Source organism: Stylophora pistillata, chromosome 4, assembly GCF_964205215.1.
Source record: "Stylophora pistillata chromosome 4, jaStyPist1.2, whole genome shotgun sequence".
In the NCBI taxonomy this organism is placed as follows: domain Eukaryota; kingdom Metazoa; phylum Cnidaria; class Anthozoa; order Scleractinia; family Pocilloporidae; genus Stylophora; species Stylophora pistillata.
Window position 1 is genome coordinate 12,695,730 of NC_142522.1, and position 23,763 is coordinate 12,719,492.

The window sequence follows — 23,763 nt, forward strand, 5'->3', positions numbered from 1 at the left end:
GAGATGGGCCGCGCGCCACACGGCATACACTCATTTCTACCAGGCGTACCTCTACGTCATTGCAGCCTTAGAAAACATTTCCTGTGGGGCTAATCACGAGATGTGTGGCGAGGAGTACCAAGATGCTACCTGGGACCGAAAGAGCAAGAAGACGCGGTTGCACTGTTGGCAAATCTAGCAACTTTTGACTTTATTGTATCATTTCTTGTGCTCTACGAATTCATCTCTAACTTCTCAGGTGTCACCGTGAAGCTGCAGGGCCAGTAAATTGACATTCTCTCAAGGCATATCAAGAGGTAGGTATCTTGAAAGGAACGTTATTCTTTTTTAAAATAATGTCAGAGAAAGAAATTAAAGCCTTATTAATGACAAATTAAAAGAGCGAGAATTTACACTGTAAAATGGCTTCCAGAATGCAGATGCCAAGAGGACTTACAACGAAATAGCGTCTAAAATGGACGAGAAATTCGCTCATTTCTATAAGCATGCAGTGAAGGTGGCACGTAACGTCAATGTGCATCGTTGAAATGCCCCTCTTGAGAATCCCGAGCAGTGCTATTAGCGAAACGTGGCCGTTCCACTTATTAACCATATCAAAGCTGAACTAGATGAGAAATTTTCCGGTAATGAGTTTTCGGGTTAAATCTCTACTGAATCGCTATTTTTTCCTTTTACCACCCCATCAGCTCGTTCATTTCTTTGTTCGACTGAAGTATTGAGGCTCTTCTTTCCTCCGAACAGATTTGTCTGTGTTGGCGCCAGGCCTCCTCTGTCTCGTACCATCAGTGCTGTGTGACAGGGCCGGCCCGGATTTGCCAAACGCCGATGAGATCATCAACATCTTCAAAGATGATCTCCCGTCGCCGGAGCTTTTACGTCAAGAACGTCTTCGATTCCAGATCAGGTGGAACACAGTTAACTAAATTGATTAATATCCAAAATTACACAACAAACTCCACAAATGGGTAAGTGAGAGATAACAGTACATATTGTCTCTTATTTCTTTCAGATACTCCACAAAACCGAAGGAAGACAGGCCAAATACAGCAGCCAAAGCTCTTAAGGAGTGCGATGATGATCTCTTTCCAAATATATCTGCGCCCCTCAAGATATATGCACCACAATTCGTACAACGAGCTGTGAATATGAAAGAAGTACGAGTTCTTTAAGGCGGCTGCCTTACTACTGCTACTTTGCTGCCTGTGAAAGCGAGAACTGGGACCCACACAATCTTTACGTCCGATGTGGGGTCCAGACATCTAAACACCAAACGACGCAGCTGCAGAACCATCATAGTGACCAGCTCAGACGATTCGTACACAGTTTTAAAACTCCGTCAATATTCAGACCCGAACCGCTGGCCGATTTTTAGCCGTCCCAATATTCATTTATAACCTACGCACGAGTGCGTGAACGGATACACTTTGGAAGAGTCAAGCAAGTAAAATTGAAAAAAAAAAGCCGTAGTGCATACTTGTGACCTTCTTAACAAAAACAACTGAATTATTACCTATGAAAGGAAAGTGTGATATTTTTAAGGGTACAGTTAAACAGCTTATTATCATTCCAATATTATTCCAAATGTGTCATTTTACCAAATATGGTCACGAGAACGCACAAAACATGCCACGATTTTACGCCGTAGATTAGGGAAAAATACGGAGCGACAAAATGGCCGATGCATTCGATTCGATTAAACGATTCGCGTGACAAATTTTTTGTTGGTCACTAAGGACACTTTAATGGTTTCGTTCGTATTGTTCTCGTCTTCCGCCATCGATACGATCGACAGATAAGGCCGTAGCATATCTTCGCAAACTAAAATCAAACTATCCAGGCGTATAAATGTTAAAACATCGAAGAAAGTGTACTTAGTGCCTCACGTCTTTCTTATCACTCCCAGGTCGCCCTTTTTCGGTTCCAGGCCTTATATTTGGTGCTTACTTATCAAAACGGACGCTACATAAACAAACCGTATTTAACGCAGGTGATATTCCTATTTAAAATAAGAACAGACCTCACCTTAAACAAGCGTAACATGGAAAACACACCTTATAAGTATGGAGACAAAACGACTCAAATGAATGGGTGCGAGTGATTCTAGCTGGGCACAGATCGACTGGGCACGAAACGACTGGTAACCAAAAGAGGATTGGTTCAGTTGCTTCGCCTGAGAGAAAAAGTTAGGTTCGATCCAATAAAGGAGATTTTTATGTTGTTTGCCATTTGTGGGGACTCCTTGTACTAAAGATCTCAGTGTAATAGAGGTTTGTGAGTCGAGTTCTCCACTTATAAACTGGGTAAGTACACTGATAGAAAGCCTAACGCTCGAAATGCCAGCTTTAAGAACTCCTTACAGTGGCTAATTTACATTATCAACTCGTTTGATAAAACCAAACTATCTTGACCCACATAGCATAGATACCCTATTCCTAATGAGACTTCCATGGTCTTCTGTGTTCAACTCTTTATTTAAAAGCACACCGAAAAACAAAGTAATTATAGTGATCACGACCTTAATCCAAAAGATGGAAATATTACTTTTCTTCCTAAAGCCAAACAGAAGGAAGGATCCCGGGATAATTTTTCAGATAGCTCCATATTCTGGTTAACCGCTTCCTGCTATATATTATAGTTTTCACATGACTTCCTGATTATACCCAAACAAATAGTGCCGGTAAAACCTGACTTTGACCGAAAGAAATAGGGATACTCAGATCGCCAGTGATCCGAGAAACTCTTCCAGAGTGGCTAAATCGTTATTGGAATTCTATAAATTGATGTTTGTAATAACTCTCACGATTGCAACACTTACTGTAATGATTTCTGGTTCTTATTGACTATTTTTAATTATTTTTTTACTCGGTGCGACTTGGGAAGTTTGAAAAGCAATAGGGAACGGCGTAAGAGTTGCGTAGGATCGAATTATGGATTCACGAAAGAAGCGTAAGAGTTGCTTGGCTACGCCTGGAGTAATTCTTACGCTTAGTACCTCGTGCTCTTTAAACTTACGAACGGTAAGCATCAACCATCTCTTAATTTGTCATTTTTGTTATTTTTACTCTATGGATGCGCGCGGAAAGTTTGTACGGTACGAGAGGCGTAGCCATAACTGGATATGCGAGGATAGATCGAGTTATGGATGCACAAAAGAAGCGTTAGAGTTGCTTTGGCTACGCCTCAAAAAAATAATTGGTTCCTGCTTAGCTACGTATATCGAGTAATGGCGGCAGGCGGGTAGTTATGGATGCACGAAAGAAGCGTAGGAGTTGCTTTCGGCTACGCCTCGAGCAATCTTCTTAATTTATGGGTTTTTATATCGTTTCAAGAAAAACAGTCATCCTAAGGAACAGGTAATTATTTTTTAAAAAAGGAACAGACGACAATTTTAACGATACGTGGGTAATGACGATATCGCTTATCTCTGTGGTTTAATTTCTTCTTTTTATAGACTCGCGTGCAACTGGTTACTGTGTGGTTTATTAGTGTTCACAGTTTTCTGAGTCAAACTGAGTGAATACAATAGTGCACTAAATGGTACATCAAAGTCGCAGAATAACCGAACTAATACTAATAAAATCGAATTAATACTCCAAACCTTCGCAGTTAAACTTAAATCGAAATATTTTTCTGGATCAAATTAAGTAAATTGCTTAAAAGTACATTTTCCAAAAGAAACTCTCCAAGGAACAAATGTAATCATGCAGTACTTTTGATGTTTTTTGGTTATTGTGAAACCAACGACCGTTTGTTCTCAGGTAAAGGACTCCTTAATGAAAGGTAATAAATCGGAGGGAAGGAAAGAACACCATGCCAAAGTGAGAATAAACTGAATCATGACAATGAAAGGGAACATGAAAAGGAGAACATAAATATACGAAACTGAGTTTCGACATTAAGTGCCACTCCTGCTAAGAGCGGTCCTCTCGACTTCCCCTCCAAAAAAAATTTTTCTTAATTTTTTTCCTATGAAAAGGGTTTAGGATACATGTTTCAAAAATACAGTGTTTGTTTTCCAATTCTCTTTTATTGCCTCGCCACAAGCGAAAATTGACTTTTGGCTACGATCGAAAGTGTAAATTTCACAGCTTTTGTCGAGCCCGCTGCGACTGTAAAAGTGTAGTTCACGGAATTCTCTCTCGCCTCAAGTTGTAAGTTATAATCAGTCAGTTCACGGACAAAATATGGAAACTTCCCTTGAAATCCTATTCATACTAGCGTGATCAGAATAGACCCTTCCCTCCGACCTTAATTTGCATATAAAAAATTAACCAATTGAAAAGAAAGAATTCTCAAAATGCAGGCGTAAATCGGACTAAAACAACATATCGGAGGATACTTTATACACCAATGAGGTTATCGATTGCTTCAAACCTGCGGGTAACTCTCTAGCTTTCATCCACCATTATCTTGAAAACAACGTAAATCAATGTCTTTACTTAATCATGCACGTGTCAAAGCTAATTTGCATCATTCTGAAAAATGACCAAGATATATCTTTGATCGTTCAAACTTCTTTTTTTTTATCTTGCACTTAAAGTATTTAAGGTTTTCATAACAATTGGATACAAAAATAAATCGCGAGTTGTCCTTAAAACGTATGATACGTCATACGCTTGCATGACTTATAAAGTAAACAAAGGCGATCGGAAGGCGCTTCCTCGATAATTTTCCTTGACTCAGGTCTAGAGCCACGTACAGAGTGGAGAAGATCAATATCAAAGAATCCAGTTTGGCATTCTGGTCATTGCAAACATACTGTGTTACTTAAAAGGACGCACAAGTTAAAATTAGGCCTCACGGAAAGGTACCCCACCCATGGAAACCGTAACCCCATGAAAATCTCAGACATGCGCAGATTACATTACTTTGTAACACTGCTTGAGAAAAAGAACGCGGGCTCGTGCCGTGAGTTGTTTACATCAAAGTTATAGATTTTTGTTAATTAAATCGCCGGCCGACTCGCCGACGATGAGACCTGATGGCACGTAACAGAGCTTGCGGCAGCCAGTTTTCTTGCAAAAGTCAGCCACCAGTCAAAAAGAAGCCGAGAAAATATGCGAATTATTCCGAATAAATAGAAAAAGCGGCGTTGCGGTGCTAGTGTGCAGCTTTTCAAGTGAAGAAAAACTCGATCGACTCGAGAGAGAGTGTAACGGGTGAGATCCGAAAACGCCAATCTAAAAGGAACAGTCAAAACCCTAAGACGCAGTCTAGGCAAGTATTTTTCAGGAGGGAATGGAAGTGCAAACACTTGCAAATGTCTACAAATACTACTGCAGATTGTCTGAGCCACCAATTACGGTGACTGATTTTCATTCCCATTCTGAAATTTCGCAGGTTGCAACTTGCGCGATCGTAGTTAATACCACTTTTAAATGGTAATAATCATAAACCGATTACAATCTCACCAAACAGAAGCCGAAAAAGAAAAACCTCTCGAATGTTAAGGTAGAGTAGTCGATATGGCCGCATAGTCAGAAATAAATGTACTGGCAAGTTAATTTTTCGGGCAACAAATCATAACGACGCGTATCTTTAAGTGTCATACAGTATCGAGAGTTTTATGAGTGAAGTTTTAAGGCTTAAGTTGGAAGTTCTAACAAACATGAACAAAATTATCTGCACACGGACCGCCGTGGAAACGTAATAGTAATAGTTTCAGTTATTCAACCTCACAAGTGAGATAAACATTTTCTTACTAGATTTATATTTTCTAGTCGGGCATTTTTACTTTGTATTCTTTGTTTCCAAACTCTATCGTGTGAAATCCGTGGGTTACATTTGACTAATTTAAATTGTCACCGTTCCATAATTTCAGTACTTGTAAAAGGAAAGAACATCCAATTGAAAAAGGACGCGTTGAGGCTCCAAATTCAACTGAAAAAGTGTCAAAACAAACTTACGTCAACCGAAAAAAAAGAAAAACAAGTCGGCAACAAGCTAAGGGGGACAAGATCTGCTTCCTCAAAACTGAAAAAGAAATTGCAGGGGAACAATGAGTTTGTCAAAAAGGTTATTCCCTTGTGAAGACATTTGCACATGGTAACAATGGATACAACCAAAGAATTTTGATGTTTATGGCTTGTGTCAGATACATGCAACATGCATCTTTGTTATCTTATCAAAACACACCTGTAGTATTACATCTGATTTTCAATATTCTGTTTGACTGTAGCCCCCCCAACAAACTTTGTTGTCTCTCCAAGTACACTTTCTGACTGGAATGTTCTCTTAGGTGAAGCAGACAAACTAATTTTACTGAAGCGCTTTTCAAACTCCAAGTACGATTTTCATCTCTGGAGCGATGACTCCCACAAGGGAGGAGAAGAGAGGCACATAGTGGGTGTTCACACCTGGTGCCCTATAGAGAGCAAGCCTCGAGCTTACGTCCTAGCAAACAGCCTTACAGCAGGCGGGTCCAGAAAACACCAGTCTGACATGGATTATCACGTTGTGAAAAACGAATATGACATCACCAATGTTTCGCAGTTGGTTGGAGACAATGCCTCTACCCAAAAGGGAAAAGTAAATGGTCTCTTAGCAAACAACACCAAAATTTTTGGAAAGGAAATATATTTTTTTTTTGTGGGATGCTACCCACATGTACTAAACATCATGCTGAGAAGATTGTGCCAGGCTGGGTTTGGGGGAAAAGGGTGACATGAGTAACCCCCATAAAATATCTTGGCTCCATCATGAGCGTCCAAGCCAATACAAAATTATGTATGTTTCTCTAGCTATTCTTAGTAAAGAGCCACCCCTTCCTCAGACATTCATTGACACAAGGCGGACGTATTATCATGAGACTCTCCAGTGGTATCTTAAATATGGAGAAACTTGTTTACAGCTTGCTGAGCATCTCCTTCAAAGATTGCCAAAATCAGATAGCCACCACAATATATTGCGAGATGTCATTAAGACGAGCTCAAGTCCTATGATCCAAGTTGAAATCAAGTTTTTGTTTGAATTCCTTGACAAGTTTATCATCCCATCTCTGAACACATCCCAAGCTAGTGATGCAGAACTTGGTTTTTCCAGTGATTACCTAGCATGGTTATGGCCAGCAACTGTTTTGAAGCACCATGAAACTTTAAGTGAAATGTTGAAGTCTCCATCAGAACATTTTCCTTTAACATCACAACAGGTAAAGATGTCATTGAAAGACCCTGCAGCTATTGACCATTTTTAAAAACAAGTGCAGAGGCCAATGTTACAAGAAGCACTTAAAGTAATCAAAGATCATGGAGCAGAGTGGTTCACTTTTCCTAAGTTGTTTGGAATGGGAGCTGATCAGAGATACCAAAGTCATTTCTGGCATTCAGTTTTAAAGCTTCTTGGAATTCCAGTCAGATCTGAAAATCAAAAAGAAAAGTCAGTGAACAATCCCTTTTATGTTCATGGACATAACATTCTCACGTTGGTCTCTAAGGACAGAGTTGGATTAATTAAATGGGCCACTCTTTGGAAGTTAAAGGAACCCCAATTGCTACGTGAGATCAAAGAAATGGCTTTATCACAACAGAGCTCACTCATAAGTAAAGAAGCCACTCCAAAGCTGTTCGAGTTCTACGCCAAGCACATTTTCAGTCTTCCAGTAAACAATGTTCTTGCAGAAAGACAGTTCAACCTTTCACAACTGTATCTTAATGATAACATGTCAGAGTTATCAAAATAGGCCTCTATCACATTTTTTGAGAACATTCCACACAGTGGAAAAACCAACACAAGGACCACAGAAGCTGCCTGTGAAGTTCATGAAGAAAGAATGAAGAATAGGCCCAAATACTCACCACAGACCTTTTGCAAGAGGCAAGAAAGAACTTAAACAAGATTAGAGAAAATAGCACACACTGATCACTTACAGCAAAGGATGTTTACCCTAAAGCTTGGATAGAAAAGAAAGCAAACAATGACTTACCATATATGATTCAGTCAATAAAAGCTAATGGTCACAAACTTAAACTTCACTGGAAGGCTTCTGGCAAGGGAACATCTGCACTGGAGGGACAAAGGTCATTCAGCCCAGCAGTAATTGAGGGAGTTACCAGTACACCTGACGGACAGGTTCCAAGACTCATGCAGCTAGCGGCGCTAAAGGTGTGGAACTATGGGGAGGAGCTACCAATTTATGATCTACCAAGAGAATGCCAGTTGTGTCTACAAAACCTTCCAAATGTCTTCCAACCTCCAACTACTTGTCTTTCCAGGTCCCACATGACTGTACATATTACGCCATTGCCTACACATGAAGAATAAAGTAGTCATGGGGGTGGCTCTGTAATTTTAAAACATTTTAGATTTGAACATAAGAACTAATTTCATTGACCCACACTGCATGAAGTAAATGTATCTTAACAAGAATGCATTTTTTTTACACACAGAGACACAATAATGAATAAATGTTTCAATGCAACATGTTAGAACTAACCTGATAAAAGCATGTTGTATACGCCATTTTAGTTAAGTAAACAGAACTGAATGTTTTAGTGTATGTAGCATGTTAGCTTTGCAATATTGTAACTGGTTTTACCGGGTATAAGTAGTGCATGGAGCCAAAGCTGAGACATGCATGTATAATCATGTTGTATTGGATCTTGAATTAAATGAATTGTACATTACATTCAAAATGAACAGTGGGTAAATGAAGCTGTAATATATCTGATTTTAAATTGTTATGCATGACTGTAGCTTAGTAGAATATTGAAATGCTGTCACTTCACTACAGTAGTTTGAGACCATAATAAATGTAATATTTAACTGCATGTGTGGAGGAGCAGTGGCCTCACGGTTGGTGCGCTCGACTCTGGATTGAGTGGTCTGGGTTCGAGCCCCAGCCGGGACATTGTGTTGTGTTCTTAGGAAAGACACTTTACTCTCACAGTGCCTCTCTTCACCCAGGTGTATAAATGGGTACCAGCAAATTTAATGCTGGGGGTAACCCTGCGATAGACTTGCATCCCATCCAGGGGGGAGTAGAAATACTCCTAGCCGCTTCATGCTACAGAAACCAGAGTTAAGCACCGGCCTAATGGGCCACTAGGCTCGTAAACAGACTTTACCTTTACCCTAACTACATGTAGATTATATCATCATACTGTTGCACATGTATAATTTAACATATCTTTAGCAGTAGGTAACTTTTAATGTGATAAGTACATGACTTTTGTATAGGTGTTCTTGTACATAATAAGTGAATCATTTTGTATAGGAAGGGCAAAGCTAAGTGATGCAGCCAATGTTATGTTACATACAGTTAGTGTACAATGTATAACAGTAATAAATTAGATTTAAACACTGGAACTGTTAAAAATGTGCCAAGTTCATTATCCTGTCTTTCCTTAATCCGTGTAAAAGATAAGTAGGACAAATCCTTCAAACGTTTTTCTTCTAACAATTAAATATCTACACCGATGGAATTTTTTTTTCACGTACCGGCAACTTGTTGTACCTGGACTAACACAAATTATTGAATATGCAGTGTGGTCTAAAAAGAATCGGTGTATTGGTCGATCCTCCACATTAAAAGCGCCCAAAAGAAATAAGCATGGATTTAACAATCGATATCAGTCAAACATCGTCAATAGTACCAACGAGTACCCGAGAAGTGATTGATAATTAACTGCTCTTGGTTCCTGTTCACGAATAAACCGGAGTTCACTCTCGATCTCGGGTGGGCGATATTGAATGTAAGCTAATTGACCCATTACCACCAACACACCCCAAGATAGGGTCAAGATAACCTAATTTATAATCTTACCTCGAGCATCGTGCGCTTCAGTTGCTTTAACTCAGCTCAGTCGATATATTTCATTCCTCCATGACATCTCGAGCGCGCATCAAAAACATGAAAATAACTTTCATAGGAACAACAGTGGACTCCAAACCTCAATTTGCCTTGAAACTACAATGCCAATTCTTGAACTTGTCCGTTTCGAAATTCCAAATAATAAACACCACGCGTAGTGAATGACAAAACAGTACGAAAAAATAGCATTTCTACCACTAGGTCGATGAAAAGAAAAAAAATAAAACGGTAGAATCCTTAACTCCCTTGCAGTCTTCGCGGTTCAAGTATTAAACCACCAGAGACTTTGTGTTTTGATAAGATATTCAACGGTAAAGTTTTAAAAGCGTAGAGAGGAGAAGTAAACACAACAAGGGACGTCATCTGCGCATGTGTGAAATTTTCCTTAACTCACGTGCGTACGCTGTTCCGTGAGGCCTAAAAATACATGTACGTTACGGTGTTATTTACAAAACAACCTTCTGCAAGAATTCTTGCAGTTTCTACCGAGGTTTAGCACACGGAATGCAATCAACAGGCTCTCCTTTCTGAACATTTGCTGCCATCACTAGAGATTTTATGTTGTTACAGTCCTCAAAGTTCTTGTGCGACAAACTTAACCTTTTCTTGCGACTGTCAAATCCAGCCAGGCGAACATTGCGTTGCGTGATTATACTAATTAATTGACATGTCATGTGACGCAAATGTTGGTAACAAAATACACCTCTGGTAATAAATAAGTATAAAGTCGAGGAATATGAGTATAAAAATAATTTAGTAAATGGTACTTCAGATTGTCCGAACCTAAGGGTGACATGCCTCTCAGCTTGGAGGTAATTTGTTGATGATAAGGATATCCCAGCCGAGAATAATGTCGAAACGTTGGCAACCCCTTAGTCGAAGCTAGGGACCGGTCATTAAATATAATCTGGGAGGGGTGCAGGGGGGAATCGGAGGATTTTGGTAGTGTTACAATATAAATTCCACCTAAACCCGCCCTAGGGCTTTAGCATGCGGAATGTTCGCTTTCAAGCGGTTCCTTTATTCTTCATTTCGTCTTCGGACAGTGTTTTTTCGTCAAGCGCAGTTTTGCAGTAATCGTAACAATGTAAGTATTATCGTTTCAAGTTGACTCAGTGTATTTCTTTCCTATCACCTTCACCTATTTAGGGTTTAACCCACATCGTTCACCGTCCATAAATCGCCTTTTTTTATCAGTAATTACGGTGTTGATAAGTTACGATTACCGCAGTCACACTCACTCCACAATGGCAGTTAATTTTCGTTAGCCCCTTTAAATTCTGTTGGCGACAACTTATCCCCCCTTCTTTTCCTCTAAAAACCACGTGATCCCCCCAGAATCCTCGGCCCCTGGTGATAAATAGTGACAGGTCCTTTAGCTTCTGTTTCCACTAACTATCCCCACTGCGAATATAACTTATCTCCGTATATAAAATACCTGAAAATTAGTTCATGTAACGATCGAAAGTTATGAAATAGAATCAAGCACAGAGTTAGAGATAGTCTTCCAAAATTTCTTGGAAACAATGGGAATTCGTTACTATGTCACTCAGTCTTGAGTAAGGTGTCCTTCAAATTTCTGCCTTTGAAAGAAATGTCAACAAAAGCACACATTTTCCTCAGCGTGGTGACTTTAAACTTCCCTAACGTGTCATTTGTAACATGTTCGCAAATATTGTGCTCATCATATAATACTGGATAAGCAAGTCTGATTTCGGAAATAACATCCGCTACATCCTTTTACCTTGCTTCGTGTTCAAGGTAACCGCTTTCATCTTCGATGAGACTTTTGTCGTCGTCGTCGTTTGCCTCCTGCTCTGAATCTTTCGGGACTGTGGCCTTTCTTCGTCTCAAAGCAGAGAGCCTCATGAAAAAGCTTTGAACCTGGCTCTCCGTTAGCCAATCATTTCTGGTGATTTTTTTAGGTGGTAGTACTTCAAATGACTTGATACGTCGTCCTGGCATTCCAGGAGGGATATCGGTGCTGAAACTCTTAAATACCTGCAGCCACTACAATTCTTGCTTTCCATGAAGACATTTTTATGCGATAAATTTCTCAAAACATATAAATAACTAAAGAACCTCTCCTCTCCGCTAAACAAACACGTGGGTAACAGACAGTTAAAGCGAGGGAGCTGGATCGCGGCATGTCAGAACCTTCACCTCCTCAAAAATATCGAACAGCGGGGGAGGGTAGACCAATGTGAGCTTAAATACCATCCCAATTCCTTTACCTCAGTCCATTTATAACTTTCGGCTCTAATTCGTTACAATTTACATACCCGCGAAAAAATGCAAGTCATGAAACAAATGAACTAGTTACCATAATCACGTAACGCAATATACCAGGCCGGATTCGGTCGCGGGGAAAAATTAAGCTTGTCCCTAAATAACTTTTTGGATTGTAACGTCATAAAATCTCTAGTGATGGCAGCAAATGTTCAGCAAATAGGGCCAGTTGACTGCATTCCGTGTGCAAAACCTCGGTAGAAACTGCAAGAATTCTTGCAGAAGGTTGTTTTGTAAATAACACCGTAATGTACATGTATTTTAAATTGTTTGTGTCCTTTTAAGCTACACAGTATGTCTGCAATGACCAGAATGCCAAACTGGATTCTTTGATATTGATCTTCTCCACTCTGTACGTGGCTCTAGACCTGAGTCAAGGAAAATTATCGAGGAAGCGCCTTCCGATCGCCTTTGTTTACTTTATAAGTCATGCAAGCGTTACGAGTGATCGTGTTTACGCAACGTTTTAGGACAACTCGCGAATTATTTACCATCTAATTGTAATTAAAACCTAAAATACTTTACGTAGAAGGTAAAATAACGAAGTTTGAACGGTCGAAGACATATCTTGGTCATTTTTCAGAATTATGCAAATTAGCTTTGACACGTGTGTGATTAAGTGAAGACATTGATTTGCGTTGTTTTCAAGATGATGGTGGATGAAAGCTAGAGAGATATCTGTAATGATCCCAAGAGCAATAAAGTATCCAAACAAACAGATTTAGCTCAACTAGTTTCATCGCAAACGTAACATGGCCACCGCTATCAAAAGCACATGGTATTCTCCTATCCCAGCATACTTAGCGGCCTAATACATTACAATACCCGCAGGTTTGAGGCAATCGGTGACCTTATTGGTGTATAAACTATCCTCCGATATGTTTTTTTAGCCCGATTTACGCCTGCATTTTGATAATTGTTTCTTTTAAATTGGTTAATTTTTTATATGCAAATTAAGGTCGAAGGGAAGGTTCTGTTCTGATCACGCTAGTATGAATAAGATTTCAAGTGAAGTTTCCATATTTTGTCTGTCAGCTGAATGAATATAGCCAACAACTTGAAGCAACAAAGAATTCCGTGAACTACACCATTACAGTCTCAGCGCGCTCGACAAAAGCTGTGAAATTTACACTTTCGATCGTTGTCTACACGGGCTGCCTAGCCAAAAGTCAATTTTCGCTTGTAGCGAGGCAAAAAAAGAGAATTCGAAAACAAAAGCAGTATTTTTGAAACATGTATCCTAAACCCCTTTCATAGGAAAAAATTAAAGGAAATTTTTTTTGGACGAGAAGTCGAGAGGACCGCTCTTAGCGAGAGTGGCACTTTAAATGACATCTCTGTTTGGGTCAGATAAATTATGCTCAAAAATTTGAGCATTATGTTGTTGAACGGCACCGCTGAAAACAATGAAATATGCCTAAAAAGATGCTCAGTGTTTTTCTTTATGCTCAATTTAATAATTCAATATAACAGCTAGAAGAGTCACTTACCATAAATATCAAGAATTCGCCGACAGTTGCAAAATGTCATAATTCAATTTTTTTTCCTAAGGACCCTTTTGATGAACCTTTTTCAAAAATTATATCTAAAAGTTCTGTTCGCGCACTTTGCTTTCTCAGTAAAATAAAAAAAGTTCAAAATATGCCTAGATGGCAGTTGTCTCCCCCCCCCCCCCTCTCTTAGTCGGCGGATTCTCGATATTTATAGAGATATTTATAGCTATTTATATCTTGACAACCTCTCAGCTGCCTCCAACACCTTCAACCAATTTTGTATTTACTGTATACGTCTCCTCTCGGCGACATTATAAGAAGACACGATATGAACTTCCATTTTTACGCGGATGACTGCCAAATTTATTTTTCGCTTGACTCGGTTTCATCAGTTACTAATACGAGAATCGAAGCCTGCCTACAAGATATTGGAACTTGGATGTCATTGAACAAACTCAAACTTAACGTTGATAAGACTGAGCTTTTGGTCATCGGATCGGGCAATCTGTTTGCTTCTCGGCTTCCTTCTTTTACAGCGATTGATGGATCTGTCATACAACCTTCGAACTATGCCAGGAACATAGGTGTAATCTTTGACAATAAGTTAAATAAGGAACGTAAAGTTTCGGCTATTTGTAAATCTGCATTTTTTCACCTCTGGAATATTTCTCGGATTAGAAAGTTTTTGTCAGTTAGTAGTACTAAAGCGTTAGTACTCGCCTTCGTTACATGCAAAATAGTAAGTAAGTAAAAGTAAAGTCTGTTTACGAGCCTAGTGGCCCGTTAGGCCGGTGCTTAACTCCGGTTTCTGTAGCATGAATCGACTAGGAGTATTTCTACTCTCCTCTGGATGGGATGCTTGTCCATCGCAGGGTTACCCCCCAGCATTAAATTTGCCGGTACCCATTTATACACCTGGGTGGAGAGAGGCACTGTGAGAGTAAAGTGCCTTGCCTAAGAACATAACACAATGTACCGGCCGGGGCTCGAACCCGGACCACTCAATCCAGAGTCGAGCGCACCAACCATGAGGCCACCGCGCCTCCACTATAAGCAGATTAGACAACTGTAAATCTCTGTTGTATGGTCTTCCAAAACATTTAGATCATAGATTGTAATTAGCCCAGAATTGTGCAGCACGGCTGATCTTATGTGGTCGCAAGCATGATCACGTTACTCCCCTACTGAGGGAACTGCACTGGCTCCCCGTGGAGCAGAGGATTATTTTTAAAATCTTATTTTTTACTTTAAAAACTTTAAATAATTTATCCCCTAGTTACATCAGTGACTTGTTAAAAACTTATAAGCTCACTAGGTCTTTGCGATCATCGAGTAAGAACTTGTTAGTGATTCCTCGCTCCAAGTTGAAATCTTATGGCGATCGCGCCTTTTCTGTCTCTGCACCTAAGCTGTGGAATGGCATCCCTGAAACCATAAAATGTAGTATAGATCTTAACACTTTTAAGCGTAATCTTAAAACTTATCTTTTTAAACGTTATTTTAATGAATGATTACGTTTGATTATTATTTTACTTTTTACCTTGATTGTGAAGCGCCTCAGAGCTTTTGGATAGTGCGCTATATAAATTGTCATTTATTATTATTATTATTATTATTATTATTATTGTATAACGAACTTTAACCCTTTTCAAGCAAGCCACGCAGACATAAGCATGCATAGGTGTAAAGACACCTACTACTGTTGTTGTTTGTTTCTTGTTGAAATTAAGAGACAACATTATGTAAGTGTGTATATTGCAAGGCTGTTTGATGTGACACCTATTGCAGCCAAAAACACCCACAGTGATTGCCGATTTCCATTTCAGTGAACCGTTCATATAACAACAAATGCAAATCCCAAAAATCCAGCATTCCGCTCCAAGAGCAACAATGAAAAAGTGTCGATCTTTTAAGATCAAAACTTGCTCAAGAAATCAAAAGTTTGCATTTAAAACACACCTCAGGACCAGATCTTGCTGTTTGGCTGGAAAATGCATTCTCACTTTATCCGCTAGCCCTTGTTCTTCCTTTTGACGAAAGCTAGTGTCGCTAACACAACCTTTGCCTCGTTTATGACCGAAAAGAATTCTGGGAGATTCCACCACAACTCGAGAAGGCAACACCTCACATTTCCATTTTAACAAATTATTAGAATCGTGTCGGGCCACCCAGTCCTACCAGCAAAATATCACATCGATCGAGACTTTTTCCGCCCAAAACTGACCCAAAAAGCCTTGGTCGGTTCTGGTAGCCATCCACAGATGGGCCAGAGACACGACTTCACTTGTGAACTCGCCAAGCTTGCATGAAAGAATTTTGGCGGTCAAGTCTACATGAAACCACCTCTCACCTCTGTTTTCTTTCAGAGGCTTCCCTCTACCTACGTTCCAGCTTAATGATGCTGTCCTAATGGCTTCTGTAGAGGGAAAATGGCTCGAAAAACACTTATAAACGCGAGAAAACAAATCGATTTGAACGCATCAAACACGAGCGGGTGATCTAGGTCACGTGACCCCGAAGTCTGAACCCACGGTGTCTCAAAACCGCAAATATTGTATGGAATACTTCATATAACGACAAACAAAGTGAGCTTGAGTTTTATATGGCCAAATTATAAGACTTTTTGCCTGCTGGAAAAGGTTTAATGGGCGGGCCATGTTAAGGAGCTATGTACGTTATTGTAATTAGACTTGACACCTTGTTACTAAAGGTGACTTTATAGATGTTGGACTAAAGTTGAGCAATTTTTTGAAAGTGCACTTTGTTTTGAGGCTGGAAGTAAAACGAAACTAGCTACTAATGCCGTTAACAATAATACATTTTAAAATTGAAAAAGAAAGGTTTGATTCCACTTTCAAAACACATTACTAAAAAAAGAATTATTTCAATGCTATGACGCTCTTGACCTTAAGTGTCGTAAAAAAAAACTACCAATAGGAAGCGATTTCTTCAGCACATTCCATAACAGAGACTGTGACTCACTATATTACAAAATGGCCATTTTTTCCTGAGGCGAAGGAAGTTTTAATTACCAATCTAGTTTCAAGTTTTATTTTTACTGCTTATTTGAGCTATTCGACAAGCAAAACATTACAAAAATTGCCACGTCCAGTAGCCGGTTTCAATTTCTTGAAGTCTTCATATCCAGAAAACATCTGAGGGGTTTTTTGCAAGGTGGGAAACAAACGTTTACTAATCATATTGTAATTATCCCAGGGAGAGACGCGAAGAGGAATTGCTTAGGGAGGCTAAAAAACAGTTAAAAGGCGTTAAAAAGGAGGGAGAAAAATTGATTTTGAAAGAAGAAGATGGAATATGAAACATGTTGCCATGAATCCATTAAATTTTTAACTGAACATTTCTTTCCCTTTCTTTGATTCAGCTCTAATTTATTTGCCTTTCACAGGTTTCCACCTCGCTTCCCACAATTTCATTTCGATTTGAAAGGCTAAACGAAAAATTTAACCTCTTATCAATCAATGAATCCAAATGATAAAATATCATGGCATCCTTTAATGAACGTTAGCCATCTATCAGTTATGAATTGATTTTGTGAAAGATTTATAAACAAACGGTTGTTTAGGTGAGGTGCAATGCATCGATGGGCCCTCTCCCTGATTAGATTCACGACATGGATAGACCAAATTTAAAAACAGGTAGACTTCCACGTAGAGTGAGTACCTGTACTAATAGCCAACGATTTATCATCTTAATTCTGCAGGTAAAACGAAATGATACGACTTTGCATGCAGGCTTGTGTTCTGAGTTCAATGCTGTTAGCCGTTTCGGCGGGTAAGAATAACTATTATTATTAGTGAAATGCAGCAAATCAAATATCGCAATTTCAAAATTACTGCTCTATCATGGGCCGCGACATGTTAATGTGTTCGAAAAGTGCTCTGAATTAAGCTCTTTAAAATAAATTACATTTGCCTTTCGTACAACAAATTTTCAGTACGTTCTAAGATATTGAGATAAACTTGAAACCAGTTTCTTCTACCCATGAGGAACTACAGCCTAGCGAACGTAGTTAGAGCAAAATATTTCTTGGCTGCCAGTTAAAGGGTTGTTCCATTCAGTTCAGAAATGGCTCCTTAGAATATTTCTCCACGCGAAATGCAACATTTGTACAACAGTATAACAACAGCTACTTTTTAATTAAGAAGATATCATTCGAGTGGAAAAGCCAAGATATATTATCCCTTTAGGGGACAGTCATTTTTTAATGCCTGGTGGGTGGGGAGGCGAGAGAGAGGTCGAAGGATTCTAGGCAGGATTCACCAGGTTTTCAGGGGGGGGGGAGACAGAGGCGGGATCAGTTGTCGCTATCAGAACATAAAGGGGTGACTAAAGAATATTAACTGCCAACGAAGGGGGAAAGGGGTCATTAGAATTCTACTGAGACTTAAGAGACACAACCAATTCCTCCAGCCACCCCCACCCAAAATCCTCCGACCCCTCCCCGACCCCAGATGATAAATGGTAACCAGTTCCTTCCTTGCTCCGATCTTCTGTTGTCCTTTTGCTTTGCAAACAATGACGTTTATGTTATTTTAACTAATATCAGTTTTACTGTTCGTCCAACTTTTTCGTGCGTGTCATTCAACAAAATATCGGCGGCTTTTCGCTTATTGCCTCTACCCCCCCCCCCCCCCCCAGGGATGACAAGTATGTAATTTCTCAATATCACCCCTGAATCACACATCAAGGGCGCGCTAATAAAATAAATAATCACAAACTCAAATTCTCCTTGTCAGCACCTTAGGAAATGTATAGAGAACAACATGGAGAACATGCATACTGATCTTAGGATACAAAATGTTAAAACAATGCCTTGTAATTCTTCTCAGTGTCTGGCTGCACGATTGATCTTGGTTTGATTGTGGATGTAACACGGAGTATCAAAAAAGAAAACATCGTTACTGTAAAAGCGAGATTGGCCAAACTGGTGCAACAGTTTGGCGTGTCAGAAGATGGCACACACGTATCATTGGAAACATTTGATAGTAAAAGCACCATCCATAACTATTTCAAAGAAACCGATCACCACAATGAAGAAGCTGTTCTTCGTCTGATAGACCATGCTATCGACAAACTGTCTAAGCCAACTCGACTGGACCTTGCTTTGAAAAAAGCTGATGAAGAAATGTTTACCAGGGCGAATGGAGACAGGGCTGGAGTGGAGAACGTAATGGTTCTGTTCACAGATGGTCGATCACATCCCTCTCAGACTGAAACTGATGTTTACAAAACATACGTGGAAAATATGAAGGTAAGGCAACACTGAGGAACTTGTCATTATTTATCGCCTGAAGGAAGGAGAGGGGTGCTGGAGGATTGTTTTTTATTGGGGGAGGGGTGTTAAGGATTTTTTTGGGGGGGGTCAGTCACAAACAGAATATGAAAGGGGACAATAAAAAATTGACTGCCCATCAACTGCCAAGTAAAGGACTGGCGGCATAAGAATATTAAAGAGTGTTATGGGAGATTCAGGAAATATTTTTCTACACACAAGTCACACAACCACCAACTCAAAATGAAAAGTAGAGATTGGTTTTAGCTTTGCATCTGAGGACTCGTGCAAGATGCAGAAATGGGCTTATTTAAGGAAAAAGGCCGTGCACTGGCCTAGCCCTGACATTGACATTAACAACTTTTGATTAAGTGAATAGCTGTAAGCGCCCTAGTATCCTCGTACACAGATGCTGCCGCTTAGCCATGTTAAGTCTGGGAGCGAGGCTAGCGCCCTAGTTCCCGCCCCCACGAGCTTTATTAGTTTTCAGGGCTTACTCGAACGAGGTTCATAGGAAAAAAATCCGAATTGCCTCCTAAATTTAATGAATAATGCAGATAAAAAGCAATTGATCGCCCGCGTAATTTGCACAGAAATTGATACAAGCTTTCAAATACAAGTGTATTCCATATTTCAACAATACTTAGTCCAAACGAAACAATAGAGCTACTCAGTATTTTAGAAATTTTTGATCGTAGTTTAGAAAGGGGCAGCCTGGTATACACGTAAACTTCATGACGGGGGGGGGGGCGCTTATGAGGAAAGGGACATGTCAGAAAAAGGGGGCTAACAAGACTGAGGACAATAATCATTGGTATTTAATTTTGCAGAAAAGAGGTGTCCGTGTGTTCGTTTTTGGAATTGGTCCGGATTCACGGAAGGAAAAACACCAGGAAGTGTTGAGGCTTATTGGAGGGGATGCTGTGTTCTTAGCCCAAGATTATGGCAATATCGATGAAGCGATCAAAAACTTCATGGATTTGATGTGTCGTATGTACTCTATGACTCTATCAATAACATCCTAGCCTGTATATGCTCATTATATTGTGGACTGTCCAAATATCATAAAACGGTGTTTTCGACCCGAAATCGAATGCACTTTTCCGATTTCTCTGTCTAAAACTAGGTATTGTAATAATTTGTTTTTGAAGATCAAAAACTCCGCCCTCGTGTAAATACTCAGCCAAATCGGAGTTGTAAGTTAAAAAAGTAAGGACAGATCTAGTTCTGGGCCCAGTTATGAGGTTCGATTCTAATCTGAGTTTCTTTAATCCTTTGTTCAAAAGTATTTTTTAGGATAATATTCGCTATACTTTTTAAAGCACCCAGTCATCAAGTTGTAGACAAAAAGAATTCCACTTAATTTTCTTTTAAAGCTTTTAGATCTGAAATCAGATTTCACACTAACCCTCAGTTATCTTAACCCAGCTTTGAACAACGCGGCCCTGATCACACTTGAATATGTTAACGTAAACTGGCCACCGTAAAGAGTTTTTAAGCTACCTTTTCGAGTTTCAGCTTACAAACTCTTTACGGTGGGTAATTTACATTTATCAACTCCATTAACCGCCTCCCGGTTAGCTCAGTTGGTTGAGCGCCGGACTGCTGTGCGGGAGGTCAGGGTTCAAGCCCCGGCCGGACCAACACTCAGGGTCTTAAAATAACTGAGGAGAATGTGCTACCTTTCTATAACATCAAGAAATGGATAGACAGTCTAGTCTTCTCGGATAAGGACGAATAAACCGTAGGTCCCGTCTCCTGCATCTATTAGTTAATTTGGTTAGGCAGGGTACGTTAAAGAACCCACTCACGAGAATACTGTGATGTGGTCTGGCCTGTTTACTGGGAATTGGGGGGAGGGGGCAACTGTTAGATTCGCCTTTCAATGATTGTAAACTGCTTAGCAGTCTGGTAAAGTCCCCCGCACAGTGTTGTAAAGCACCATGAGCTTAGGATATGAGCGCTATATAAATAAAAGGTATTATTATTATTATTTTTATTATTATTATTATTTGATAAAACCAAACTATCTACTTATACTAGACATACCACCGACGCAGCCCCCTTTATTCACTTGAATATAACAGTTGTTGTTATGCGTTTGTTTGTTTATTTGTTTGTTTGTTTGTTTGTTCCTCATTTGTGTTTTTCATTCTCCTTTTCATGTCAAAAGCTTGCAAGAATTCTGAAGGAATGGACTTGGCCCTTGTGGTGGACAAGACAGCCAGCATTGGAAGGGAAAACTTCTTGTTACTCAAAGGTTTTATCCTTGAGCTCGTCCAAGGACTGCCAATTGGGCCCGACCAGACCCACACTGGAATTATTCTGTTTGCCAGGGAACCAACGTTGTTGAATACTTTTGCGGACATAAGGTACCACAGCAGCGAGGCGTTGTACAATCTTGTTGACCGCATCGATTCAAGATTGGGCACAAGAACGTTCATCGACAAGGCGCTGAACGCAGCGAACACTTCACTGTTTACTACAAAGGGAGGTGATAGGCCTTATTTCCCAAACATGCTGATTCTCCTTACAGATGGAAGAACAAATAGAGCCTCGGAACCATACGCAAATATCATTCCTTCACTTAAGGTAGGACCTTTCCGTTACACTTTTTCATAATGCAATTCATTTAAGGCCGTTTTGTGTCACAGAAGGTGAGCAATGCCTTTATTTGGCCATAGTGGTATCTCCCGAGTAAGGTAATCCCAGTCCAAGAGACCAGTGATTACCGCCTGGGATGGGAGGGTCGGAGGATTTGGAGGGGATCCCATGGTGTGGGAACGGAAGGGAAACTGGGGTCGCAAACAAGGTATAACTGAAGGGAGACTATTGAAGACTAATTGTTAATTATTTGCCAATGAGGAGGGACCGTGAGAATCATTACAGAGCCTTTTGGGAGGATCAAGTTATTTTATAACGATACAATCAAAATCCTACTAAACCGAAGCCCTCCATCTCCCTCTGAACCCAGGAGATAAATAACGACCAGTCGCTTAGAGTTACCAAGAAATAGTCTCATTCATCTAGGATTTTCAGTACTGAATCAATGACGATTTTTTGCAGGCTAAAAACGTTAAAATTATCGCTGTTGGTATCGGAGATTATCGGAAGTTTCGGGGTCAACTGGAAGAAATTGCAGGAGACTTCGTTTTCAACGTCCAAGGTTTTAGCGAAATATCCACTTTGTATAACGGCATCATGTCTGAAATCTGCGGTAAGTATGACATCTTATCATAATACTACTGAGGCGACAAAATCAAATTGTACTTAGAAAAAGACACCAGTCAATTAGTCGATGATGTACCTTGGTCGCGCGTTTGTCACCGGTGGGGTGGGGTATTTTCAGTTTGGTTGACTAGCTTCAACTTGATCGTGCTCCCTTAAAATGAAGGTGCCGGTTGTTTGACAGAAGCCGTTGAAAGCATTGTTAGTTGAGAGGACTGGTTAGGAAACGCGGTAAACTTCAAAGGGCCGACCTCTTGTCTGTCCCCTCTACCAAGTATGTTGAAAGTGGTCAGTTTTGGGAAGGAAGCTAAGTTTGTTCGTGGGAATTTCATGCTGTGTCTTACGTTGGCTACTATGCTCCTCCCCGAAAGTTCATGTTGTCGTCATCTTTGATGTTGGTGGGTGGATTGCAATAACTGTATAGCGCGCACAAAAGCCACATCTCTCATTTGAAAAGTTAACAGTTAGGAGCCAATTCGAGTCCTTCCCCTCTGTTCCCTCGCGCTCCATGCCCAGAATTAGGAGACTTTCTTTATTCACACTAATATAACTAATGCACTCAAGGTTATGAATTTTTCGCTGTTTTCAGAAAATAAATAGTTTTATTAATTTCTATTGCGCAATTATCAATATAAATTTTCAATTGCGCATAAAAAGTCCATGAAAAGTCCGGACAGGAGGTGAAATAGAATGCGAGTTAATTACTCTCCCACGTTCAAGGTACCGATGCTTTGGGTTAATGTTTCTTTAGTATTAATGGATAGTGAAACGCTCGAAATAAGCGTGAGATTGAAAAAAACACCAAGCAGTTTGTGTGACGTGTGTGTAGAGGTGGGGAGAAAATGCTTTATCTTATTCCATTCCCTCGACGGCGCCTCTTTATCCAAGCAAAGGTATAGTGTTAATTAAACACGGTTATTAAAGTCTAAAAAATAGTTTACAGAAAGTAAAGTGCGCCCAACAGTTCTATTAACCGCGGCTTTGTCTCCTCTTTTGTAGGATGAGTACTTGAAGCAGTATTCAGCGGTTTACTTAGGGATTGAAAAACGAGATGTGTCAAGTAGAGTAATGTAATGGGCACTCAGTAAATATATATGACAGTACGTAAAAAAAGGTGTTGAGAGGTTTTATCTCCTGAAAGGACCAGTCATCATTTATTTCCTTGAGGGGGGGAGGGGTTGGATCTCAATCATTAATCGTGATTTCATGCCACTTTTGAATGGTTTGGCCTCCCTTACTTTCGAGATATATTTTCGATGGTCCATATTTTTGACGATCGAGAAAACTTTTTCATCGGTCAAACAATTTTTTTTACGGGTTGAGAATTGTTTGGTAGATTGAGAATTAATTTTGCCGATCAAGAATTTTTTTGCCTATCGAGAATTTCTTTTGTCGATGCAGAATTTTTTTGTCGATCGAGGAAGTTTTTGCCGACCGAGAAATTTTTTGTCGATCGAGAATTATTTTGTCGATCGAGAAATTTTTTTCGAGCGAGAATTTTCCTGATGGTCGAGAATTTTCTTTCGTCGATCGAGAATTGTTCTGTCAATCAAGCTGGTCAGCGGGCGTTTTCGCGCCAAAATATGATCACGTAGGACATCACATGGTACTAACGAAAATGGAAAGCATACGCCAAAATCCGTCAGAAGGAC

General features: G+C 39.9%; 1 protein-coding gene and 1 long non-coding RNA gene across 3 annotated transcripts in view; one reads left to right on the forward strand and one right to left on the reverse strand.

The window, feature by feature from the left end:
* The window catches only part of LOC111333915 (matrilin-1), a 24,754-nt gene extending 1,530 nt beyond the window's left edge, over positions 1–23,224 (forward strand). Inside the window, exons 2-9 of one of the 2 annotated variants that reach the window (XM_088757706.1) lie at positions 1–296; positions 742–2,300; positions 17,312–17,382; positions 18,441–18,862; positions 19,714–19,873; positions 21,057–21,475; positions 21,950–22,100; positions 23,111–23,224. The exon at positions 1–296 is cut by the window's left edge and continues 65 nt beyond it. In XM_088757706.1, the coding sequence (XP_088613832.1) occupies positions 17,322–17,382; positions 18,441–18,862; positions 19,714–19,873; positions 21,057–21,475; positions 21,950–22,100; positions 23,111–23,115 (1,218 nt within the window). In that variant the 5' untranslated portion in view covers positions 1–296; positions 742–2,300; positions 17,312–17,321 and the 3' untranslated portion in view covers positions 23,116–23,224. Of the gene's footprint in view, positions 297–741; positions 2,301–16,023; positions 16,176–17,311; positions 17,383–18,440; positions 18,863–19,713; positions 19,874–21,056; positions 21,476–21,949; positions 22,101–22,754; positions 22,832–23,110 lie in introns of those variants that run through there. The other variant, XM_088757705.1, reaches the window with a different exon arrangement.
* LOC148732515 (uncharacterized) lies at positions 6,057–10,177 on the reverse strand. The gene is made up of 3 exons (XR_016000263.1): positions 9,761–10,177; positions 7,922–8,242; positions 6,057–7,355 (listed from the first exon to the last, which is right to left on the reverse strand). It is a non-coding gene; the product is annotated as an uncharacterized LOC148732515 (long non-coding RNA).
* Positions 23,225–23,763: the final 539 nt, after the last annotated feature.